Source organism: Carassius gibelio, chromosome A18 (assembly GCF_023724105.1).
Source record: "Carassius gibelio isolate Cgi1373 ecotype wild population from Czech Republic chromosome A18, carGib1.2-hapl.c, whole genome shotgun sequence".
NCBI lineage: Eukaryota > Metazoa > Chordata > Actinopteri > Cypriniformes > Cyprinidae > Carassius > Carassius gibelio.
Genome location: NC_068388.1, coordinates 22,559,616 through 22,584,604, shown reverse-complemented (window position 1 = coordinate 22,584,604; position 24,989 = coordinate 22,559,616). Strand labels below are relative to the sequence as shown.

Here is a 24,989-nt window from a genome sequence, read left to right as displayed (position 1 = left end):
CTGCTGGATGCCCGCGGTGGTCCTTACATGCAAATCGGTCTTTATATTCAAAATAATCTTTACTGAATTCTAATTGGTAATCAAATCAAATCGCAAGCTTGTGAATTAGAATTTAATCTAAAACCCAGCCCTATTTTACACTGCAGTTCGTTTTGTAAAAATTATTTTCAAACCAAAGAGGTACAAGTCAAAGGATCTTTATTCAGCTCAATATATTTACTGTGAAAACAATGGTCATCTGAAGCAGACAGTGGAACTGTTTACAGTAGTCAGTAAGAAATCTCCATCAAATTATATATATATATATATATATATATATATATATATATATATATATATATATATTGTGTCATTCATTCATAGTATGCAATGAGCTCATTCTATATATATATTAAAAAACTGATCACATATAAAGAATGTCTCATTTTTATTTTAAAAGCAAGGACAACAACATGCTAGTAAACTGATTTATATGTTCCAAAACAAAGTCTTAGAAAGGTTTTCACTTGCCTCCTCTGGTCTACTGTCAAAGGAGTTTGAGAGTTTTAAGTGCTTGACTTCACATTCTGATTTAGCTGACTACATTAAAAGCCACATAGAAAGTGTGTAAAGCCAAGTCTACAGATTTCTACAATAAATGATGAAAATTTACGAAAATGTCTTATCTACAAGAGTTTGTTTGCTATCCATTAGTTTAAGAGCCATTATAAGCCATACGTGTAGCATTTTTGGATTTGATGTCATATGATATTACCATCAGGAAAAGAATGGTGACAGATGCAACATTCCATTCAAATGACTGAGACCAGTCTTTGGTTTATCACATTGCTCTTTGGTTTCCAGCTGGAAATCTTTGAACTGTGACATTGGAACCAAAAATACAAAGTAAGACATTAATTGCCTGTTACAAAATGACCAATGTACAAAATGGCACCAAAATACAGTGAATGGAGATGCACTGCAGCTGCTGTGGAGCTGGACAACATGCAGGAAGTGCAGACAAGGATCAGTGGAAACCATGTAGGCACATTGTCTAAGCATCAGAGCCTTTTTGCCGACGCTTGGATGGTGGTACGAGACGGGCAGGCAACTCAGGGGGCAGCCCGTGACCATCCAGTTTCACTTCAATCAGGTGGCTGGCCAGGGCAAACTCCTCGTCATCCAGCATGCCATCGCGATCCACATCCGAGAGCTTCCAGATGCGGCCCAGCACAGAGTTGGGCAGCCGAGTGCTCACCATCCAATCTTTGGCTTTGGTGCCACTTAGTTTGCCTTCATTCGGGGATAGGTTGTAGAAGATCTCATCATACTTTGGTTTGTCTTTTGTCACCACCCATTCCTCATCTTCCTCACCCACTTCACCATTTTCATCCGCAGTCTCGCCAAAGGGGTCACCTTCCACAAAGGGTCCGGCACGGGTTCCCAAGAAGGCCCCACCTTGGACCCCAAGTTGGACCCCAGCCTCTATTTCTTCCTGCCTAAGAAGGGGCATGAGTTTGGCAATGTCGGAAGACAACAACTCATCCAGCATAGCCATCAGGTTGGGCTTCAGGGCTTTGAACTTGGTGAAGTCATGTACCATTAGTTGCTCCTAAGAAAAGTCATTAAAGACTATGTCAAGCAAGAAAATAGGTATTTTAACTTCAAAACAAGGACCAGGTGGTTGCACTAACCTGCATCTTGGTACAATCAGGGAAATCTCCAGGAGAGATATGATGCTGTAGCTGAATCTTGGAGAAGATGACCGGGAGTTGGTAGATCAGGTTCTTCTTCTTATTGTCCTTCCTGAAGACAGACGGCATCTCTTGCTTCAAGTAACTGATGATATGGGCATGCACCTGTGAGTGAAGTACACGTAGACTCTATTGACATTCATCGTATAGACACAAAACACTGAAATATTATTCAAAATATCTTCTTTTGTGAAAGAAGAAAGTCATACAGGTTTGGAATGACATGCAGGTAAGTAAATTATGACATGTATTGCATTCATGCAGAAGTGTTAACTTCTGACATCACAGTGGTCATTGTTGATATACTGACTTACCCTCACAAGACGTGCCCTCTTGACCAAGTCATTAAGTTTGCGTAGGGCTGCATTGCGTGGCAGATTCTGGATATCAGCAAACAGATCTTCCTCCTCCAACTCAAACAGCTTGCGGTTGTCGGACACCATAAGAGGTTCAGACCAGAAGGACCCAATGTACACTCTCAGAACCTCAGGAGTACCAAACACTTTCCCCAGAGACCACATTAAAGCTCCATACACCCGCATGAGCTGCTGGGTGTCAATCATATCTGCCTTGTTCAGCACAACACGGAGTTTGTCTTCATTCCCCTTGAGGGCCCCGATAGCCTCCGAGAATTCATCTGAGATCTCTAACTTGTGGGCATCAAAGAGAAGGATGATCCTGTCCACACGTTCAGCAAACCAGCGGAGAACTGCTGGGAAGTCATATCCTACAAAATGAAGGCAGATGTAGACAAACTGAACAAAACAGAACGGTAACTTCGCTTGTTTCCATTTTAGCATTTACTTCTCTAGTTGGCGGGACTCTTTTCAGTTTAAACTCACACTGGTCTGTGAATTCTAGAGAAGTATGCACTATTGCTGTACAACAGAGTTCTGTTGTTTCCTAATAGTTAGAGAGTCAGACTTCTAACCCAAAGATCACAGGTTCGAGTCTCAGTACTGGCATAAATGTAGGTGAGGGGAGTGAACGACCAGTGTTCTTTTCCACCTTCATTATCCACAAATGAGGTGCCCTTGAACACAAATGAGGTGCCCTTGCCTGGTTGCTTCCCGGGCACCACAGAAAAATGGATTGCGGTGAGTTTTTTCACTACTGCTGTGTGTGTGTGTGCATTTAGATGTGTGTGATACCATACTTGGCTACACGTCAGCCACTCACTCACTGCTACTGTCATACAGATTTGTTTGACTGCAACCCCAATCAAACATACCTGCACCTGCTAATCAAGGTGTTTAGGTATACTTGATAATTGCTGGCAGATGTGTTGGAGCAGGTCTGGAACTAAAGTTTGCAGTATGGTAAATTTCCAGGAGTAGCCAACCCTACTCCTGGAGTGCTACCTTCCTGCATACTTCAGGCCCCATCCACACGGAGATGCCTTTCACTGTATATGCATACATTTTGTATCATATTTGTGTTTCGTCCACACGGATCCGGCATTTTGGGAGAGTGAAACCTAGATTTTTTGAAACCGGGCCCCAGAGTGGATAAATCTGAAAACGCCCAATACTTTTTTGTATAGACATCGAGTGCGTATATTTTCTGAAACGATGACATCATCAGCCCACGTCTCGCCCCTAGTCAGACACCGCTATGTTACATAACAGAAACCAAAACATGAACAAACACTGAAGGATTGTCTTTTTATTTACTATCATTGACAGATTAATAAATGTATTGTTCCATGTTCGTTTGTATACCGCGCACAAGGTTTATGCGCATAGTCCAAGTCTTCTTCTCCATTTTTAGTGTATCTCTGTGGCAGAATTACAGCGCCACATACTGGTTTTGCATGTATACTCCTTTTGTGTTGGTTTTGTGTAGACACAGATATTTCTTGTGATGAGAGTAGCCTCAGTTACAGCTTTACTCCAACATAGCTGCCTGTTATTTTTAAGCAATCCTGAACACCTTAATTAGCTGTTTCAGGTGTTTTTGATTAGGATTGGAGCTACTTCTGTTCTGTGGATTGTACTTCTGGAACCCAACTGTTGAGCTCTATTGAAACTATTATACAATTTTGAGCTCCTTTTAGCTTTTTAACAATCTTCTAAATTATGATGTGCACATTTTTCTGTGAACATTATATGCTAAAACAGTTATGAGAACAGTTGAATCCTGCAGACATTCCTACGTCCCACCATGTCATGCCTTAACATTCCTTTCCTTTCCTCTCCCTGTCACACCTTAATGGCTCACTTTCCAATTCTGTGCTTGGAAAACATGTGAGGAAAAGCAGACATCGACCAGAAAGGCGAAACACTGATAAACTAAGATTACCCAATGATGTTTTCTGTAGGAGAGACTATAGACTGATCATCTGCTGTTTACTCTGAAACATGTCTCAGATTAGTATTATCTCTTTTATTTATGGCAGTTAGTACCTAATTCCCACACATAATTAAAGAGACATTGTATACCAGCTTAAATGAAGTTAAGTTTCAAATGGGAAATGAATTGAAATTTGGCATAAAATACCCTCAGACCCCACTCTTTACTTTTCCATTCTGCTTACCTCGACTAACTCTCTGTTTGGCTCCGGAGAGAATGCCTGGGGTGTCAATTATGCTGATGCTCTCCAGGACCTGGTTGGGCATCTGAGCACACTGGAACCTGTCAGAGACAGAGATGAAGTTTAAACTGATTTTGTATTTCATTTAGTGATGGAACCAAACTTTCGTAAGTTCATTGAATGGGTAAGTCAAGGAAAAACTCCATGTTGATGTATTTTGATGCATTGCATGTTTTGTCTATGATTTTTCTGCTGTTATAAGCTGCAGTCGCCCGGTTGCGATTTGATTCCTTAAAAGGGCACAGCACAATTATAAAACATTCAGGAACTCTTTAGTTAAAATCACCCCCCACCCTGAGAAAAGCTGAAAAATGAGCCATTACTCCTAACCCACTGTTGTGTGTGATCTAAGAAGCAGACTTCTAGCGTCACTCCTCCCAGGCCAATCCATTGTGTGGAAGAGGTGCTTGAAACACACAGGGCTTCCTGAGGGAAAATGAACAGTACTGCCAAAATCAAACAATACTTGCCACTAATGATCTGTGGCATAGAAAAACATGTTCTCTTCCTGCTTAAAATGAGTTTAACGAGTGGACTGCTTCCCTGGGCAGGAAGTAGGAGAAAAGAAGTTCTCAAAACATGTTTGCAAAAATACACCCAAAGAGATCATAGCAAAACTGTATCTGATTAAGACTCCCTGTACTCAAAACAGCACCTCCTCTGGTGTTGACAGACCAACTACAAGCTAATTATGTTGAAACTTTCTTGGCAAGGTTAATGAGAGGACTGATGTGTTCAGATGACCTGGACTTGAACTACAGCTTACTTTCCTCCCACTGTTTGGCTACTGCTTGGTATTTAAATACCTGACATTGCTCCATCTACCACTTATTTAACCAAATTAATATTGATTAATAAATATTAGGACAATATATATTTTTTAAAATTAGTAAGACAATTTTTTATTTCTATATTAAATATTTTAACAAAACTTCTTCACTGCTTTTTAATATTTGATAAACCCATGTGGTTTGATCAACATGCAGAAAATAAAAAACAAATCAGCAAATTACATCAATGAGACCCCAGCCAATCCTCATGACTGTATATCATAAGATAATTTTACCTTTTCATGGCAAGGCACATTTTGAAGTGTCATGTTTTATGATTCCCAAAAAATTTATTGATACATATTTATAAAATATTTACTTTTTTTTATGTATCCACTCAAATGTGTTCAAAGTGTAATGAAAATATGTTATTACTTTTTACTTAGTTGTTACACCAAATGACATAAAATTTACATCTGTAAGACTTTGGTACATTCCTTTTAATTTGTGCTACATGAATGCGCTCATAGCAATGCGCTTGCAACCACTCATGTCAATTGGTGGAATCTTCTGAATCTTCAGAAATAACATTATCTTCAGGAAATGCAAACATAATTTCTTCAGAAACTTTAAAAATGATAAATATTTGATTATTTAAATACAAACTTTGAAACCAGGTACACTCTTTAACCGCTCATTGCCCTCTCTTGTGATCTCTCCCCTCCACAAGTTTTCCATAAATAAGGAAAGTCACTCTTACCTAAGAAATTTGGCACGGACTCTTGAAATTCCGTAGCAAAAACTAACACACTGTTTCTCTGTTATCTTCCCTGCATGCCCAGAGTAAGACAGATCAGTCGACACATTCTTCCACACAACCCACCCTCATTTCTCATGTCATATAGCGGCTCAGTGTAACATCTGCCTGTATGACTCTGTTCACCTGTTGAGGAAAGTGTTTCCGAAGGGGTTGAGCTTGCGGAAGGGTTTGTTGGGATCCACTATGAGGGCGTTTCCAGGAATAAGTCCCTCCACATCTCCGTGCATGATAGCAGTGAAGTTGTCGGTGGTGGGCTCTGGCCCTATACGACTCCCTGGAACATCCTGTTCCAGCAGATACCTGTGTTGACAGAACAAGCTACGGTTAGAGTGTTGACATGATCGTTTTTAACAACAGTGTAGTTTTTATTCTGTCATCTGCTAGAACAAACAAACCGCTGAGGAACAGTTGGGTTTAGGTTCAGCTTAATGTATTTCCATTTGGTAAATAACCTAAAACCAACCCTTGAATTTAATACTGAGTTCAAACCAATGTTAGATAGACAGAAGTGACACATAGTGAGCTAAACCATGAGTGGACTAATACCACTATCCAGGGCCATAACCACATAGACACCATAGTTTTAGCTTCTGTCAAAGATTACTTTAAACCCAATTTATAGCCTCATAAAAGCCCTAGTAAACTGACTTATTTAGTCTTACTTGATGAAGGTAGTCTTTCCTGTGGAGTACTGCCCAACCACTAGCACCATGGGTTTGTTGTCAAAGTCGGCGTCTTCCAGACTCGGTGAGTGGAAGTCATCGAAGCAGTAGTATTGCTCCAGGGGCAGGAGTTTCTTTCGATAGAGTGACTTCAGGCCCTCGGTCACTGTCCGGATCACCTCAGGGGCTTTCTTGACATTCTTGCGTCCCCAGCGTGACATCTTCGACTTGCGGGAGTATTCAGAGCTTCCTTTGCAGTTAATTTATGGCTGTGTTTTGCACTGTTTACGTGTCCTGTGGGATGACTGTGAAGACTATTCTCTCGCTTCCAGTATTTATATAATGTACCCAAATGTTCTGCCTTGAGGGTTTACAGTGTTTAAGGGATGCTTGCTGGAGTTATAAAGCAGTATTATACAATGTTATATAACGTTTAACTCCCAAGTTTCTTCTGTTTTAGTAAGTGACTTTTTTTTTGCCTGAAAAACATAAAAAGGGTAAATGTAAGGTTTAATAGTTGATGGTTATATTTTATACAGTATTTGCTGTAAGAGTTTTAGCGGTATATTTAATTAATTTTTTTGGTTAACAGGACTTGCTTCCATTAAAATGCCTAGCTTTTCCATTTACCTTCAATTAAAGAATCTAAAGAGACATTTTCAGCCTAGAGGGAAAGTAGAGAGCATTGTCCATGCACGTCCCTGGAAAAAGTTTGCGCTCATTTTGGAAACACTTACACACACCCACCCGAACTCTGGGTCCACAAGCACACATTCATTACTTATTTCCGTATATTGAAAAGGGTGAGCCATGTTTTCCAGCAGCAGTTTACAGTGGAAAGTTGAATTAGTGAAGGATTACGGTGTGTAAAGGGCTGAATACACCAGCAATGTGTCAAATTCAAGCATATTCAGTAGTTTTTCTTGAATCTTGACATGATTTTGCAGTAATTCCAACAATGAGCATTTGGCTCAAAGTGGATTCTAAACACTTGCAACTGAGGCATCATGTTTAACAAGAGGATTTATTCTGAATCAAAATGGAGGTTGTGCATAAGTAAATGCACTCCAGAGAGGCGTGTTTCTCATGTCAAGGTTGCCAACCTTGCCAACCTTAGAGCCTTTATCATCAACTAAAAAGAGACTAGCTATGTTGCAATAAAAGTTCAACTTTTGCACAGCTGTCTTAGCAAAAGGATAATGGTTTGGATTTGACTTTTATGTAAGACTCACATGCCTTGACCCAAAATGCCTTGTGGCAATCTTCACCACAATTGCAACACAGACAGTTGAATTCTTTTGGAGAAGCCTTAAGCTTCTGTTAATTTCCAGAAGTATTACAAAATGAGAACACTGTGTGCCAATAATCAGAGGAAAAGCCAAAGGCATTGCCTCCCTTGTTTAGTCCTTTTTTCCCTTTAGTTTATTGATGCATGCATCCACCGTTCTGAACTTTAATCTGAAAATACATTTAATCTGAAAGGGATTTTAAAGTGTAAAACACAAAGCGAAGGTACACTCCAAAATGTCCAAGACTTGTCTTCTTACCTGGAGAATGCTGAATCTTAGGTTAACCACACTTTCAATAGCTGCGGAGGTGTTTCTACACACGAAGATGTGCCTTAGAAGAAGAATCTTTATCCAAGGCAAACAAGTACTACCAAGTCAGATGTTTTAAGTGATGGTTCTTCTCAGTTATTTCATGTATTTCAGATGAGAGGTCTTAATCTGATCTGCCTGTTCTTCTGACTCTTCCAGCAAAATCAGCTATAAGCATGTATACAAGTACTGCCTCTTTCCCTGCCTACGTTTCTCTCTGCTCCTCTTCTTCAAACTCTGCCTGACACAGAAGCAGGGGAGAGCCCTGAACGTCTGGTTGGTTTTAGGCGAGTGATGACAATGGGTTTAAACCAAAGTGGGGACAGGGAGTGAGGGGGGCGCATCAACATGCTAAGGTGGAGTCAAGCATTTTATAGGGAGAGTCCTTCATTTACATAAAGTACTGCCTGCAAACATGAGGGTGTGGTGGTACTTGTCTTTCAGCAGATGCTGCACCATGGGGCGATGTATTCCATTATGATTTTGTTGGCTTTTGTTTGATCTAAGAGATCTGTTTGCAGAGCAGATGTTCACGTGACTCTTGACGTGACAGACCACCTTTGAGAGACTTGGCAGATCATCTATATTGTGCTCTGGTGCGCCTCTCTGACTCAGACCCGATTAAGCAATGCCCCCTACTGGCCAGTAAGATCAATACATATAAACAATGAAGTTAAACCTCTTACTGCTGTCAGCCTTAAAAATAAATAAATAAATAAAACATGTCAAATAGCAAAGAGAAACAAGTGTAATTGTTTCATAAAAGAAGCAAGGTTTAATTTACAGTTTTACTAAATGTACAGTTTTTTTTAAAAAGTGTCATTATACACAATAAATACAATACAAAATTAATCTGTAGTACTATACTTCAAGTTCTTACATTTCTATTTTTTTCTTTACAACATTATTGTTCTTTTTTTCCATGTCATTGCTTTTGCTGTGTTTGCTTCTGAACAGTTTGAAGATCATTCAGTGATTTGATCGTAAATGTGTAAAAGTGTCTGAACATACGCTTACAAAAAACAAACAACAACAACAAAAAAGGCATTTGTGTCTGGGAACTTTTCACACTCGGGGATGCAAAAACTTTCAATATTTCCATATCTTCAATATTCTTCCCAGGAAAATCCTATAAAAAAAAATTTTATTAAAGGGGTGACCACATTTGCTGTGCTGTGTATGTTTGATTTGTAAATGTGCTCTTGATACTGGAATGCTTTTAAAGGTCAAGAGATTTTCTACAGTTATGGTGACTTTTCTGTTTGTGAATGCTTCATTGTTAATTCCTCTAGCTGGAAAAGCAAAACCAGAGATTTCTTGTTTTTGGGGAGACAGCACTATACTACTATGAATTAATGAGCCTCTACACAGTGATTACCAGTTCCCAAAAACAGAATTCCATGGCAAAGTGGGACCATTTTAAACAAAGGGAGAACTGATCCATTAGTCTCTTCAAAACAAATTCTCCAAAATAACCAAATGAACTACTATTTGATATGACCGTTTTCATGATATCACTTAAAAAGTTCCTGCAATCCGCATACGTCACAGTAATTATGAACATTATTTATTAACAGAATGGTCATAAATTTTTGTTTCTCAAAAGTTGAGAGAAATCTTAAATTGGGAAAATGACATAGGAACCGTCCCAGATTCGAACCTAGGGGAAAACAAAAACCCAGAGCGACAAAATTTTGAAAATCATATCAAAGTGCACTTTTTATACTCTAGAAAGTACACTTAAAGGGCCATATGTAAACCAAAAAAACACATTTCATCAGCACAAACCACAGACAAAACAAAGCAAACACAGCTGATCATGGGAAAAAGTGTCTCCGTTTGCTTCCCCTTATCCACTGACATCCTGCTTTTCAGTCTTTCAGTCAACCCAAAGGGTTGTTATCTACTGTGCGTCTGTGAAACTAAATTCCCATTTTGTCCTCGGCCCCCTACCTGTGGATGCTGGGACATGGGGGTGGACGAGGATTGTGTGGAGAGGGGAGGCATGGACTGTCTGTAGGAAGCATGGGTTTGGTGCTGATTAGGCAGGCTCTCCCCATGAACCCTCGCTAATGCCCCTTTCCCTGAGCCTCCATGTCCATGGCCCTGTTGGAGGTTCAGAATACTGTCTATGGCACACTGCAGGTGCTCATTCAACGAGTCGTCAGGCGGCGGGCTGCCGCTGGAGAAACTTGCATTGTCCATATCCGGAGAGTCGGACTTACAGCGTTTGGCAGGAAGTGTGAAGTCTCTTGTGCAGGAAGACTCTCCAGGAGAAGGTGGACCAGGGGCATGCTGATCCATCCTAAAGGTACCCCTTCCACCCTCTCGGTTTTTGCTCCCTATGCCCCTCAAACGCGACAAACCACCACCTTCATCTGCCTTGTCCTCATCCTCTTTGTCTGAGAAATCTCGGTGATGTTGGTATGCATTTTTGATGCCACGGTAGAGGACATCCTCTACTGCTGCAAGGCTCTGAGACTCTACATGGGAGTGAGACTGCCCATGTCCACCCTGCCTCTCTAGTTTCACGCTGGCTATCACAGTCCGTTCAGGTTGAGGGGAAGAACCTTGTGGCTCGGGGGAATAAGTAATAGGGGGTCCTGCTGGTACAATGGGCAGTGGGTCTCCACCTCCTCCTGGTACTCCTGGCCTGCGACGTGGACTGATGTTCTCACGGTAAGTCTTTCGAAGCGGGAGCCGACAAGTGGTAAGTGGAGGAGTCGCTGTGGAGACTGGGTTCCGTTTAATTCCACCTACCTCGTGGTGTTCCAGAGTACCGTTCATCTGAGCCGTAGATGTGGAAGGGGACGATGAAGACCAGGTGGAGGAAAATGAGGGCGTAGGTCCACTTGAGGAAGTTGCGCTACTGGAGGTGGAGCCTGTATGTGTGGTTACTGTAGTGACAGTGGAAGAAGGGGTGGGGTAAGACGTTCGGGGAGGAGTTCTAATGACTGTGGTGGGTGGGGTTACATGGGTGGGCTTGACTTTCTGCGGCTGTTCAAGGGGCGGTGGTTGTGGAGTGAGTTGGGATTGGGAGTGGACTGGATCTAAAGCAGTGTTGTGAACCACCTTACTAAGTCCAGCCTCCTGTTTGATCTTCAGCTTCAAACCTATTCGCTGGCGTGCCTCGTAGGTCTTGATTGGCGGTTTGCTGGTCCGCTGGGGAAGCGCAACATCATCGTCGTCATCAGCAGGACGGGAGGACGGAGTGCGGCCAAAGGAGGCAATTGGCGTGACTGGCTCTGCAGATGGCCGGACTACGGGAGCAAGTGTAGGGGTGGAGCTGGTGGACCAGGATACCGATGCTCCCCCTCCACCTTGTTTGATCACCAGCTTGGTAGGAGGGAAGAGGGCAGGGGTAGAAGCAGGTGTCGGGGCAGCAGCAGGAGTAGGTGCAGAGGCTGGGGTTGGAGCAGGGGCAACAGCTGCAGCAGGAGCAGGAGCAGGTGTGACTGCCACAGGTTGACCTGCACCTGCTGTTGCTGTTCGTACAGAACTCAGCTCCACCTGTACCGGTCTCACAGCACTGCTGTCCAGCAAACAGGAATTGGCCACAAATTCTTCTGCAAAGAGTAATAGATGAAAGTGATTAAATGTCACGCCATCAGAAAACACACTGTTTGATCCCATTTACAATTTACAAGCTATTGGTCGAGTAACTGTCACAGTGGTCATGAAGCAATTTCATGACAACTTTAACTTGTATTGAACCTTAGTCATTACCTGGTTTCTCCTTGGCCAGAACCCTGTCCTGACTAAGTGCAACCTTCTCCTCCTGAATGAACATCCGGTCAATCATAACCATCTCTGCAGAGGGACCCAGCCTCTGCTCAAGGTAGCAAACACACAAGACGCCAATGAATTGAGGGCTCATAAGTTCCAAACATCAAAAGGGGTCAAGTGGGTGAGATTTAAATGATACCTTTGACTCCTCAAAAAGCAAGTGACGATATTTATCCACCATTGCTTGCGTGCGCTTCAAGAGATGGCATGAGGCATTCTCAAATTCTTCATCCACTGGGCAGAGAAGTGTAAAGCAAGAGTTACACAGCAGCCATAAAGGGGGTGCCACACAACTACACTACAGGACCGTAAAAGAGTGTTCACAGAGTTATGAGCATTTACCTTTGCGGTAGTCTTCCGGGGATGAAGCCATGCCTTGGTACAAGTGGTACGGCAGCAGTCGATGAAGTGTATCCTCAAATGAGTGGAAAGGAGAGCTGTAGTCAGGATGGAGAACTGAGCCTTGCTGTTTTCGCAGCTGTTCCAGCATCCTACAGATATACAAGCATGTGAGTGGGAAAACTGCTCATCTTATAAAAACAAAACAAAGGCCTACTGCAAACCAACTAGCAGTTTAAATAAATGGCTTCACACCTTGCATGATGCATACTTAATGATTTGTGTTTAATGGCTGGGAAACAGTTTTAGAGTACTAATCCCTTAAATGCCACTTTCTCATAATTTATGGGTTTATTCTTGGATTTAACTAATAACATTGCCAATTTAAGCTATTTATATATGTATATATTACCTGGCTTCTTTGCTTGGTTCCATACTAAAAGGCCTTTTTAGTGTGGAAGTCTGAGAAAAGACAAGAGATAATAAAAGATTACCACAAATAAGACATCATCCAGCTCTCTTTAAAAGTCTTATGTAATGTGATTATGAATCTTACCTGTGTTTGAAGAGCAGGTGGTGGAGGTGCGGGCATTTGAGAGAGAGCAGTGCCTAAAACCTGTATCTGCAGACCTCCTTTACTCAGAGTCAGACCACCAACTGAACTTATGACTCCTGGCTTTGCCTGCAAACCAGAGTCAAGAGAGTGTTAAAAATTTAGTAATGATAATTCTACAATATCTTTACTGCAAAGGTAAATTATCCAGCTGTAAACTATAGTAAAAAAATATATATAACAACTATATTTCTCTCACCTGAACAGTCTGTGCAAGGTTTGGAGTTGTGATTCCCTGGTTCACTGTAGTCCCCGCAGAAAATACTTGAGTGTCATTTGCACCTAAGGTGAAGACAACACACTGTAAACATAGCAATATTTGAAAGTGGAAGATCTAAAGAATACACATATAAGATTCCCACCTGTAGTAGAGGACTTGACAAGCACAGACTTCTGCTGCAGAAGGGACTGGACTGGTGCTTGGTTGGTGCCACTTGTCGTTGAAGTTGCAGCTTGGACTGACTGCTGATCGGGCATTTTGTTGAACTGGTTGGTAGCCTGTTGCTGAGAGGCTTGGGCTTGGGCCTGAGCTTGCTGCTTAGCCTGGAGAAGAATGTTTTGTTGGACCTGTATAAATCACAAGCACACATCATTTTAGTAGAGTTCACATAAAAAAAATTATGGAGATTTGTAAGAGCAGGAGCTCTTACCTATTACCTATTTTCTTTTCATTATAAGTAGTCTTGCCCACAGTTGCACCTATTAAGCTCTTCTATATATATATATTGGTGAATTAACCATCCAAAATGTGCATATGGCTGATTTGGTCAGGAGTTTTCATTTTAGTGCAAACTTGTTATTTCACAATCAGTTAGAACACAATATAAAGGCTAAGAAGATGACGTAATACCTGGTGAAGTTTTTCCAAAAGCTGCTTTTGCTGAGGAGAGGGCTGTGTGATGGATGACATGGTCTGCAGCTGCGCACTGACCAGCTGAAGGTGATGCTGCTGTTCTGCAGTCAGCCCTGGCACCACTGTCACCTGCTGTTTCACCACTGAAGCTGGAGGAGAGCTCACAGCAGCCTGGAACTGGAACTGTGCAGGAAGTGGCTGCGGAGGCTTCGGGGAACAGGAAGAAGGAGGCATGTCTGTCTGCAGGGCAGTAGGCTGAGTCTGAGGAAGAACTTGAGGCTGGAGCTGCACTTGTACTTGCTGAGGCTGCTGCTGCTGCTGTTGTTGAGGTGGAGGAGCTGGCTGTGGAGAACCTCCGATCTGATTGTGTATGATAAAGAGAGATGGTAGAGAGGACGGCGTGCAGGAGCGTGAGGGAGTCTGTGCCTGAGACGGAGGCTGCGGCTGTGATGGAGGCCGAGACTGTTGGTGCTGGTGAGGAGACTGGATCTGCTGCCCGATGGTTATGGGAGAAGCTTGGGCAGGTTGAGGACTGTCAGTCAGGGTGGGTGTTGGTGCAGGGGTGACCACAGGCTGAGATGGGGAGGCGCTTTGGATCTTTATAGACTGTGAATGTGCTGCCGACGGAACCTAGACAGCATAAAAAAAATTTTAAAAAAAAGAGGAGGAAGAGAGAAAATGGTCAACGGATGTTTCGTTAATCAGCCAGTTCATATTTATAATTCATCATTTTTTGGAAAATGTATTTTTAGGGATGCACTGAAATTTCAGCAAACAGAAAATGACACCTTAACAAAATAAAAAAAAATATTTTCAATAAAATCATTTCAACAGCAATTTGAAAGTGAAAAACATCTTGTTATCAAACCAACATTTTGCAATACTGACATTTGAACTTCAATTCTGCACAGAAAAAAAAAGAAATCCACATACACCATTTTCCAAATGATTATGCAAGTAACAAACATATCAGCAGGATTTCATTAAAATATATATTCAGCTTTTAATTTTTTTCAAAGAGTTTGTTTTTTATTTCTCATGTTTTAAGATTACTGGCATCAATCTTAGACAGGTTAGTTAATTAGTTGGTGATCAGGTGATCAGTCAGGTGATCTTGCTTAAAGGGAAACCCACTTAAAGAGGATGTGCCACATTATTAAGCAAGTCACAGTTCTCATGCAATACAGGGAGGAAGAAAGATCTTTCTTAAGATGAAAAGTGCCAAATAGTGCAATGTCTTGCAAAAAGCATGAAAACAATTGATATATCGCAAAAACTGAAAAAGAGATCATCAAACTGTCAAAAGATTTGAGGGTAATTAAAAGCACAGAAGAATTGTGCAAATAAAGGCTTATTAAGAAAGGTTTAAGAAAGGTCAGACAAATTGTTATTAAAAGGGCAGCCACTGTTGAGCAGCAAACAGGTATTTAAAAGCGTCTTGGGAAGTGAAATGGTAGGTCCCTTTAGGGTCCCTGACAGTGTTAAAATGACCTCCCCACAATATGTTCCTAATAAATCATTTCATGGTATAGAAAGAAGCGTGCCTTCCAAAATAATATGGTTTTCACGTAGGATAATGCACCATCCCATGCTGCCAAAAACACTTTTGATTCCTTGATTGCTATGGGCATAAAAATAGAAAAAAAATAATGGTGTTGCCACCATCCTCCTCTGACCTCAACCCTATTGAGAACCTTTGGAGCATCCTTAAAGTGAAGATCTATGAGGGTGTGCGGCAGTATACCTCCAGACAACAGCTCTGGAAGGCAATACTGGCATCTTCAAATTAAATACTGCCAGAAACTATGTATGGATTTAGAAGTTAAATGGATAAGAGAATTGTTAAAGTCATCTCCAAGAAGGATGCAGATATTGATATGTAACTTGAACTGTAAACAGGCTTTTTGTTTTAAATTGTGTTTATTTTTGGAAAAATGATCTGTCCATGCAGTACATGCAACATTATCAATTATTTCAATAACTTTTTAAAATAATAGTTAAGGATTAAGTTAATCCTTATTCATACTGACTGATTCAGACAAAAATGGGATGTGCATTATAATTTGGAACACGGTGTAAAATAGGAGAGATGGATTCAGGAAGATATGGATTTTCTAATCTATTTGTTTGAGAATTTTCCTCAGTTCTCTGAAAGACTTTATCAGTTTTAGATGATGGATAACCTCATCACAAACCAGAACAGTTTACAATCACTGAGTGAATTAGGGCAGAACTTCTGTAAAAACATATCAAGTAGTGAAGCTGAGACACTATACAACAAGCAGATGCAGATGGGAACAGCAAAAAAAAAAAAAAAAAAAAAAAAAAGGCTTAGTGATAGTTCACCCAAAAATTACAATTCTGCAATTACTTACACTCATGTCGTTCCAAACCCATAAGTACTTCGTTTCTCTTCGGAATACAAATTAAGATATTTGTAATGAAATCTGAGAGCTTTCTGACCCAGCATAGACAGCAAGGCAACTTGCACCAGTGGTTCAAAAGTAATTTTATGAAGCTACGAAAATACTTTTTGTGCGTTAAAAAAGAAAACAAAATAATGACTATATTCATCTATTTGTTCTCTTCTGTGTTAGTCTTCGACAGGTGTTCACAAGACTACCATGATGCATCATTGTACTCTTGTGAATGCACGTCGAAGACTAACATGGAAGAAAACTAGTTGTTGAATGAAATTGTTAATTTTTGCTTTCTTTGCGCACAAAAAGAATCGTTGTAGCTTCATAAATTTAAGGTTGATCCACTGATGTCACATGGCGAATTTTAACGACGTCTTTACTACCCTTTGTTCGGTTTGAAATGACATGAGAATGAGTAATTAATGACAGAATTTTCATTTTGGGGTGAACTATCCCTTTAAAAAGATACGAAAATTCGAGGTGCTTCTGAATATATTCTACATTACATTTTTCAATTATTCATTTAAGGAAATGGCAGAACATCCAAGTAACACTAAATGGCTTCATCTTTCATGGTGTTTTCCATTTAATTTTAGTCAGTTAATACATTAACGTCCTAATGATAAGAATACCAATAGCAAGAATTTCTTTGTATTACTGTTGTACAGTTTAGGTTCACAATCATTTTTAATATATGCAAATGGTAAAGAAAAACAAAACAGTATCCGAGTTTCAGTTTCAACCAAGAATTTCACTTCAGTGCATCACTAAAACAATCACTAACTTGCAATCATACCTATAAAGTGCAAAAAATGAAAAACTCCACAAAAATGTAGTGGAATAAAAAAAACACCACACAGCAACAAGCAACAATAAACCAATACAAGTAGGATAATACAAAAGCAAGAAATAATAGAAAGGAAAAATATCTTCAAAATGGAAAAAAAGACAGTTTTCGTAAAGACTACAACATCTGAAAGACTAAAATGTACAAAATATCTAAACTGTACATAAGGTATTTAACAGATTTTTTTTTTTTTGGTGGGGGGGGTTTAAGACAACTGACATGAGGACAATTTTTGCAAAAAACAACAAAAATTGGTTCACAAAGAACAGACAAGAAATAAAAATAGTAAAAATCTAAACTAAAACAGATTTGCTGGTAGAGGGCAAAGGTAATTTAGGGCAGCGAGCAAGTGATCAAGATCAAATCTTTGAAAGTGATCTTGAAAGGAATTAATTTTATTTATTTTGGGGATGCTGGGTGGAGGTGGGAGGGGGGACTGATCGAGGATAAAGACAGCAGTTACTGAAGATGAGGGTAGCATAAGTAGTAAGTAGACAATGTTAATATGAATGGACAGAGTGAGCGGCAAAGATTTACAGAAGCGAAACTAATAGGAAGAGCCATAGTTCCATCATGACAGGCCCATGGGAATATGCATGAAGATGATGCAAACACAAAAAAGAAAATTAAAGTTCCTAGAGTTTCATTATTGCATGTGACACCATAGCCCCTTTCACACTACGATTCTGGCAAATACACAGGTAAAGTTTTCCTGCAATTGTTCCCGGGTTGCTAGATTTTGCACTTTCACACTACCAGTGATTACCCGAAATATGTGCGCGACTTCACACACAACCCGTAAAGATCCCGTAACGACACGTGAAATCAGATCGTGATGTGTAATGTACGAGTCGAAAAACATTAGGCACGTTATACTTTCACTGAAGCTAGTAAACGATCTCAGCGTCAGCATGGAAAGTGAGGAACTAAATGATCTCTGCTTTATTACAGTTTGCACATATTTTTTTGTCACGAACATTTTCCTCCAAAACAGCCGGTAAAAGAGTTGCGTGATAGCATGCATCATCACTACGACTCGGCATTAGATCTGGCTTTTGTTCCCACAGCGCTCGTCCCGGGATTGAATCTGGCAATGTTACTAGGTCCCCGACCCGGGTTCAATGCCGGAATCAATCCCGGGATGTGTTTGCTTTCACACAGAAGGCAACCCGGCAATGTTCCAGCAATTTGCCGGGGTTGACGTGCAGTGTGAAAGGGGCTCATTTGAAAAGCAACAACTGCACTGCACTGTTATTTGCAAAAACCCATATCCAAGTGAGTGGAAGTTTCCTACTCATGCAAATAACAGCTGGAAATAAATATTGAGGTATAGCAAGGTTCAAGGTAAGGTATAGCGTGCAATAATAGTACTGATTAATGGACAAAATAAACCCATTACACTATAATTATAGTATCAATGAAAGAAACGGATAACAGTGCAGATTGCAGAAAGAAAGACCTAATACAAACACAGGCAAAAACAAGAGTGAGAATGAGTACAAGAGCAATAAAAACCCAAGCCAGAGCAATGACAGTAGAAAGACAAGGGGACAGAGAATTTCTGGGAGAATTCTGCTGGGAGACAGAGGTCAATACGCAGCAGTGGCAGCAACAAGTGGGTGGGGCTTAGTACGGAGCTTGAGCTCATCTACCTTGTTAACCACTGTTGCCATGTGGGCGGGGCCAAGGGAGGGGCTGGGACTCTGCCTCTGCCGAGTCTCAGCTAACAAGTTGTCATGGCTTGAAGGGGCGGGACCAGAACTGCTGCCGCTGACGATAACAGATGCAGGTACACCCACAGCGGCAGGTGGGTCTTTTCCTGCTTGCTGCTGTCGGTCCTAATATGGGTACATTTATCAGTTCAGGAATGTGAGAGGTAAAACAATCATCCAAACTGGTCAGAGGTCAGCTTGGGGATCAAATGTTGTTATGTTAGCTTATTAGCAAAGACGCACAGTTTGAAAACAACAAATAAGGTTTAAAGAGAGCACACTGACCTGCTGCAGGAACATTTGAAGAGACTCCTGACTAAGGATCATGCTGGAACCAGGTGATGTGAACAACACCTTTCCTGGGCTGTGCTGGGCCTGAGAACCCAAACCCACCATTGAGGATGTGGATGTGGCCATAGTTGGGGATGGAGATGAAGAGGAAGAAACCGAAGATGCTATTGAAACTGGTGGAGTCGTTTGAACTGTGAGAATTGAGGATTGCAGTTGGGTCTGTGCTGGTTGAGCAGCAGGGTCCGTAGAACCGCCCAATACCGTGATACCTTCTCCTGTCTGGCATGGTGCCATGGCCGTCGATCCGCTGCTACCATTATTAGGTATGCCACCAGATTGCTGCAACGTCTGTAAACTGACTGCTGGGCTAAGGCTCTCCACGGACAGGGAATTCTGTATCGGCATGCCCTGGATGAGCGTTTGTACGTGGCCCGTTACCGGATGGGCTTGTGTCTGCGTTTGTGCCAAGGATACCGGCATTTGGAACAGTGTGGGCTGACCCATCTGACCAGACTGGAGCTGGATGTGTCCAGAGAGAATATGGGCGGCACCAGGGTGACCCTGTGAGGCCAACACCTGACCCAGGTTGATGTTCTGATTGGCTGTCAAAATCTGATTAGCGATTATCTGCCCCCCAGGCCCCTGACTAGTAATAATGTGACCCCCAGGATGCTGAGTCAGGATCTGACCTCCTGCCTGAAGCCCCGGTAACAGGAACTGGTGGTTTTGGCCTTGCAGGACAGTTTGCGAGGGAATGACAATGCTGCCCTGCTGGTTTAACAAGTGAACACTGAGTGGTTTGCCCGACGTTTGGGGGCCCTGTTGCTTAAAGAGCGCTTGAGAAAACTGTGTTCCCTGCGACGTGGCCTGTGTGCTCAAAACTACGTTTGAGCCAGGCTTCCCGAGGAACGTTACATTCTGACCAGCTGATACTGGGATTTGCTGCACCCCCAGAGCCTTATTAGTATCATTTGGCAAGGCATGTGGAGCAGGAAGCTGTTGGTGTTGCTTGAAGACTTTGGGTTGGATGGGACCCCCTTGCGGAGGTTTGGGCTGTATAGGCGTTGGCGTTCGCTGGATGATGACATTCTGCATAATTTGGCCTTGAGGCTGGGTTTGAGATCCAATTCCTGCACCCAAAGAGGCATTACCAAAACCCACAATGCCACCAGCAGTGGCCATTGTAGTTGCGCTGTTGTTGGTATTTGTGTTGCTTAAGCAGACAGCCGGCCCATTTAAGGCAGGGGACCCTAGAGTAGCCTTGCCCCCTTGAATTAAAAGTCCACCTCCTGAACTCAAAACAGAGCCTCCAAGCCCAGCCTGCGTTCCAGCGCTTGCTGCCTCAGGCCCAGGTTGATGCAGTTGATAGCCACCCATGGTTTTTGTCAAGATCTGCTGCCCAGATGGATTTATAGTCATTACAGTGGGTTGGCCCACAACTTGAATTTGTCCAATGCCCAATGGTCCAGACTGACTTCCATTCGGCAGGGCCTGAAGGCTCGAAATAGGTTGAAGGGTTACATTTCCAAGCCCGACTTGCTGTACGAATGGCTGGACACTGATAGCTTTGTTCATGACCTGGGGTTGTAGCTGCAGGCCTGGATGTGCCAGGACTGAGCTGAGCATGTCTTGGGTGGCATTTGAGGGTGCAGTAGGTGTGCCTTGGTTTGGAAAAATCTGAGTTGGACCTCCAATGCCCACCCCAGACAGGCCAGCATCAGTGAGGGGTTGGACCACCTGCGTAAGGCCAGTTAGCCCAAATTGACTGAGGTCAAGCTCAGCATCTGCCTCTTGAAGGCTCTGTTCTGTGATGTTAGCCTCTGCCAGGCTCTGCTGCAAAATGTCACAAGGCTCATGATTTGTCCCAACACCATTGCTTCCGTTGTCTCCTCCCGGCGATCCCCCCAAGATGTCATCTTCCAAGAAGTCCAAATCAACGCTGACTCTTGGAAGGCCTGGCTCATTTGTCGACAGCTGAGCCTGTGGCTGGACCTCAGGAACATGGCCCTGGAAGAGACAGAGATACCAATGTTAGCCATTCATCCTGGCCACACATTCAGAAGAATGAAGGAATAAAATGGCAGGTGTGGATCTGGGATGGTCACAGGTCTCTGGGACTGACTGCTGTAGATGCGGTGCGCAATTAATCCGAGGGCTGAGGAACACGCGCTACAAAAAAAGGATGGAGACAGGAAGAAAGCACAAATGGGGGATATTACTCACCCCAGTGCTGGAGAAGAACGAGCTGGAAGGGTCACTTGAGCCATCCAAAAGGTCATCAGTGTCCAGCTACAGACAGACATACCCAGGATAGGACAGGCAGAAATCACCACAGCACAAAGACAGACATGTGAAAGCGAAAGGGAGCAGATGCATAAAGGGCAAATAGGCAGACAAAGAAGGAAAAGCAAGGGAAGAGCAAAGTGAGGACAGTGCACCAATCAACCAGAACAAAATACAGGCATAACCAGGTTAAAAGGCCAAGCAAATAGGAAAGAAAACAGGAGTCAAAAGACAGGAAAATTACATTAGTGTGTTATATATGTGAATTAACCGAAGAGGAAAAAAATCAGGAGTGAAAACAAGAGGAGCAGTTATGTTTTAAAGAAAAGATCAATAAGCTGGACAACCGGTTTAGGGGCAGAAATGTAAAAATAACCCGGAGAGGATTAGGAAGTTCAGTGTGTTCAGTGTTTTTCTGTGATGTATCTGGGTTACACGTTCAAAGTGGGATTTCTGCCTTGCCCATCAGTGAAGCTTGCAAAAATCTGATTTTTTTTCTTTCCGTACTCACTTGTGTTTCTGATCCATGAAGAAAATCATTGAGTGCTTGTGGGTCACTGTACAACAAGAAAGATGTTATTCAGCTTGGTTTATGCATAACCAATATACAAACGTGAATATACAAAATTAAGTGCAAGTTAACTATCATTTTTGGTGCAACAGAGTGAACTTACCAAATTACATCTAGCAAGCACCTGCCATCTTCATCATCCATGTCAACTGTTTTTTTTATATATATATAAAAATGCAGAATCATTAGGGCTGAATGCTCACAAACATTACAAATTGGCTAAACATTACAAAGTCAAAAGGAAATACTTCCTAAGTATGTAGGTCATTTAATTTAGTCAATTTATTTGAATTGGACCATGCAGACTAATGACAACAAAGCAGAATAATTAGCAGAAAACAATCATGAAAAGTAAACTGTTTCAAATATTATCCATTTCAATCTAAAGAAAATAAATCACACTGCTGATAAAAATGCTAATAATACTAAAAGCAGACTGCAACGTAAAAGCAAATGCTGCGAGGCAAACCTTGGTTAGTGAGTGGCATGTGTCAAAAAATACAATAAAAAAAGAAACATACAAACAAGTCAGCAAGTTTTTGGCATTATCATTACATACAGGTATATCCAATTTAACAAAGAACGAAGAAATTAATCTGAACCCATAATTAAGCTGCTCTGCTGAAATAAATTCTAAAAAACTGAAACACTATACTGATCGATTCAGGTTCAATACGTATATTTAAATATAAAGCATTCTGATACGTGCACATTTTCACATCCTTTGAAAGCAGTAGATGAACTTTCGCGCACTGTCTGTAAGCGCGAGACAAGTCGAGAGAAAAGCGCGCGCATCACCTCACACCGTCTCACAGACAGAAAACAAACCAAAGAGAACCAAGTATCAGGATTTACAGACTCGCGCGCAACAAATTTCAAGACTTTGGGCGAGTCGCTGTGCTGTTCGCGGTCACAGTCTCGATCTAAACAAATCAAAACCACGAAATGAGGACGAGGTAGGCGGGGACGCCACTAATGTTTGTTGGGGCTAAAACGGTCTCCGCAAAGAGCACTCAGACCATCATTAACAAACATCAGCGAGCACTTCTACTGTCAAAGACTCGTTTTCGCGTATTTTGAGAGCAGCCCGTATCAGAAGAGCTGCACCGGAGACGTGAATGGACACTCTGGACCTGCAGGACACGGCGGTTATTTCTCGCATTTGTAAAGCTGTAATAACTCGCTCGACATTCCCTCTCGTGCACATGCTTTTATCTGCAAACATTGGACAAGTTTCACCGCACAGCACGCATTTAATTCGTCTTTTTGACGAGATTCAGTTAGCTGTGGCTAGCTAGCTTCCTAGCTCTAATATGTGCGTTTACAGACGCAATACGAACAAATCTGACAGTGACTGACTGTAAACACATAGCATTTCTGCCATTAGAACGCATTCACTGAATCCAATGCACACAATTAGTGAATATTTAGTGTTCGCGCTCCAATTTATGCAATTGCGTAGCATATCTTTATCCCTGCTAAATATGAGTTTATGTTGGAATACTCTTGGATCAGGGGTATGTTTGGGAATTCGTTGTAAAATCACCCTGTTCGCCGAGCTGTGCAGCGGGCCGGCTATATGAAGCAGGAGGAGGCGATGTCTGCACGCGAATGTTGCAACGTTGCAGTAGTTATTGAGAATTAAAGAGAAATTGCTACATTGTATCAAACTTACCCGAGACGATAGAGGTGCAGCGCGCGGGGTCTCCAGTACGGCCCTGCACGGGCTCCGCCTCAGGACCCAACACAAGCAGGAAACAGAGGCCCGCCGCGATCGCCTGATTTAATTAGATAAACCACACTGTAGTTGTAGTTATTGCTGCGGCTATACGCATTTGCCCTCTTACATCGACACGATATTATGCAGTATTTGTGTACGGGTTCCCTGTAAAAGTAGGGAAATATTGCGCTTCATTAAAGTGAATAACATTGTCTGGTTTCGCGGTTGTAAACGTAGGATACATCGTCCAATAACAATAGTTTAACCTTGATATGAACAACAATATAGACCAGATAACACATTCTCTAGACATTGATATTTCGATAATTTTATACTTAAGCTAGACTGTATCTTTAGATTTCTTATAATTTAATTGCTCTATCTATTTATATGTATATATCTATCTATCTATATATCATATATATGTATATGTGTGTGTGTAAACAAGCAGTTGTATGACTGAAGAAAACTGAAGAAAAAAAAAACCTGAAGTTTTTAGGTGTATATCCATATTATTTTAATTTAAAAATAAATCCCATTCAGGTATCTGCTCGAGTTATGGTAAGAAGGAAAACATAATAATTGGTGGGATTTAAAAGAACACATTATTTAACTAATTGCATAAAGTTTGTGATCATCCTCTCTAAGAAGAACCTTTTCCCACAGTAGTGAGATGCCACTAAAGTTGGACTCTCTCCACAATAACAAACAGGCGGTTGTCTCTACAGCTTCACCTTGGGTCCAGATGTTTTTATGACAAAGGAGTCTGTTTTGATGAAACACAGGGGCCTGTGATTGGCCCTCTTGGATAAACATCACAAATAAGGGGTGGTGCATTACAGTGGAGGATTGGCTTATTTGTGATAAAGGCTAAACTTAACCATTTGCCCCCTCACATAAAATCATTTTTGATGAAGTATGTATAAGAGGCGTGGTCTTCCCTCTTGTTTACCGCCATTGATTGGTCGCATTTGAAGTTGTGCATGAATGCTGATTATAGCTAGGGTGTGGCTTGGACCTTCACGATCTGCTGCTTTAAAATCATCCAAGCGTGACAGAAACATAGCAGTGAATAGATTTTCATCCGTCACCACCCACCCACTCCTTCCTCTTTGTCTCCTTTTAACTGCGCATGTCCTCCAGTCAACAGAGACGTCTTCCCTCCTTCAGCCATGCCATAATCTATTGGAGCAGTTATAAACTCATTCATTCTCATGGTATTGCGGGAGATTAACCTATCCGCAAGCCTTCATTATTCAAGGTTCTAGAAATGAACTACACTAGCAATGTTGTCAGTCTCCAGCCGAGGACGCCGATGCATTATTTTAAGACCATCAGCCCCCCATCTCAACCTTAAATGGAGTGATCACGAATGAAA

General features: G+C 41.8%; 2 protein-coding genes across 8 annotated transcripts; both read right to left on the bottom strand.

Moving 5' to 3' along the window:
• Nucleotides 1-408: 408 nt before the first annotated feature.
• Nucleotides 409-8,526, bottom strand: LOC127934247 (EH domain-containing protein 2). Its single transcript, XM_052531506.1, has 7 exons — nt 8,126-8,526; nt 6,579-7,057; nt 6,040-6,216; nt 4,270-4,367; nt 2,048-2,460; nt 1,674-1,838; nt 409-1,591 (listed from the first exon to the last, which is right to left on the bottom strand). The coding sequence occupies exons 2-7, from the start codon at nt 6,797-6,799 to the stop codon at nt 1,034-1,036; spliced, it is 1,632 nt and encodes a 543-aa protein (XP_052387466.1). The 5' UTR covers nt 6,800-7,057; nt 8,126-8,526; the 3' UTR covers nt 409-1,033.
• A 399-nt stretch (nt 8,527-8,925) lies between these two features.
• Nucleotides 8,926-23,656, bottom strand: LOC127934246 (BRD4-interacting chromatin-remodeling complex-associated protein-like). 7 transcript variants are annotated; one of them, XM_052531498.1, is made up of 15 exons: nt 23,567-23,656; nt 21,995-22,040; nt 21,832-21,877; nt 21,261-21,326; nt 19,032-21,044; nt 18,687-18,872; nt 13,765-14,397; nt 13,277-13,481; nt 13,114-13,196; nt 12,858-12,983; nt 12,714-12,763; nt 12,305-12,453; nt 12,102-12,196; nt 11,903-12,008; nt 8,926-11,742 (listed from the first exon to the last, which is right to left on the bottom strand). In XM_052531498.1, the coding sequence occupies exons 2-15, from the start codon at nt 22,033-22,035 to the stop codon at nt 10,076-10,078; spliced, it is 5,466 nt and encodes a 1,821-aa protein (XP_052387458.1). In that variant the 5' UTR covers nt 22,036-22,040; nt 23,567-23,656; the 3' UTR covers nt 8,926-10,075. The 7 variants fall into 7 exon arrangements, with proteins under 7 accessions (XP_052387458.1, XP_052387460.1, XP_052387459.1 ...); XM_052531500.1 differs by having other exon boundaries at nt 11,903-12,005; nt 23,567-23,655; XM_052531499.1 differs by lacking the exon at nt 23,567-23,656 and adding an exon at nt 23,438-23,501.
• Nucleotides 23,657-24,989: the final 1,333 nt, after the last annotated feature.

Excerpts from the sequence above, each read along its gene's own strand:
- LOC127934247 (XM_052531506.1), bottom strand. The coding sequence starts at position 6,799 with ATGTCACGCTGGGGACGCAAGAATGTCAAGAAAGCCCCTGAGGTGATC. Across the intron at positions 4,368-6,039 it reads GGAAACACTTTCCTCAACAG|GTTCCAGTGTGCTCAGATGC; the intron begins GTGAACAGAGTC and ends TGTCTCTGACAG. Across the intron at positions 1,592-1,673 it reads CTGATTGTACCAAGATGCAG|GAGCAACTAATGGTACATGA; the intron begins GTTAGTGCAACC and ends GACTTTTCTTAG.
- LOC127934246 (XM_052531498.1), bottom strand. The coding sequence starts at position 22,035 with ATGGATGATGAAGATGGCAGGTGCTTGCTAGATGTAATTTG. Across the intron at positions 21,878-21,994 it reads TGCTTGCTAGATGTAATTTG|TGACCCACAAGCACTCAATG; the intron begins GTAAGTTCACTC and ends CTTGTTGTACAG. Across the intron at positions 12,984-13,113 it reads ACCTTGCACAGACTGTTCAG|GCAAAGCCAGGAGTCATAAG; the intron begins GTGAGAGAAATA and ends TCTGGTTTGCAG.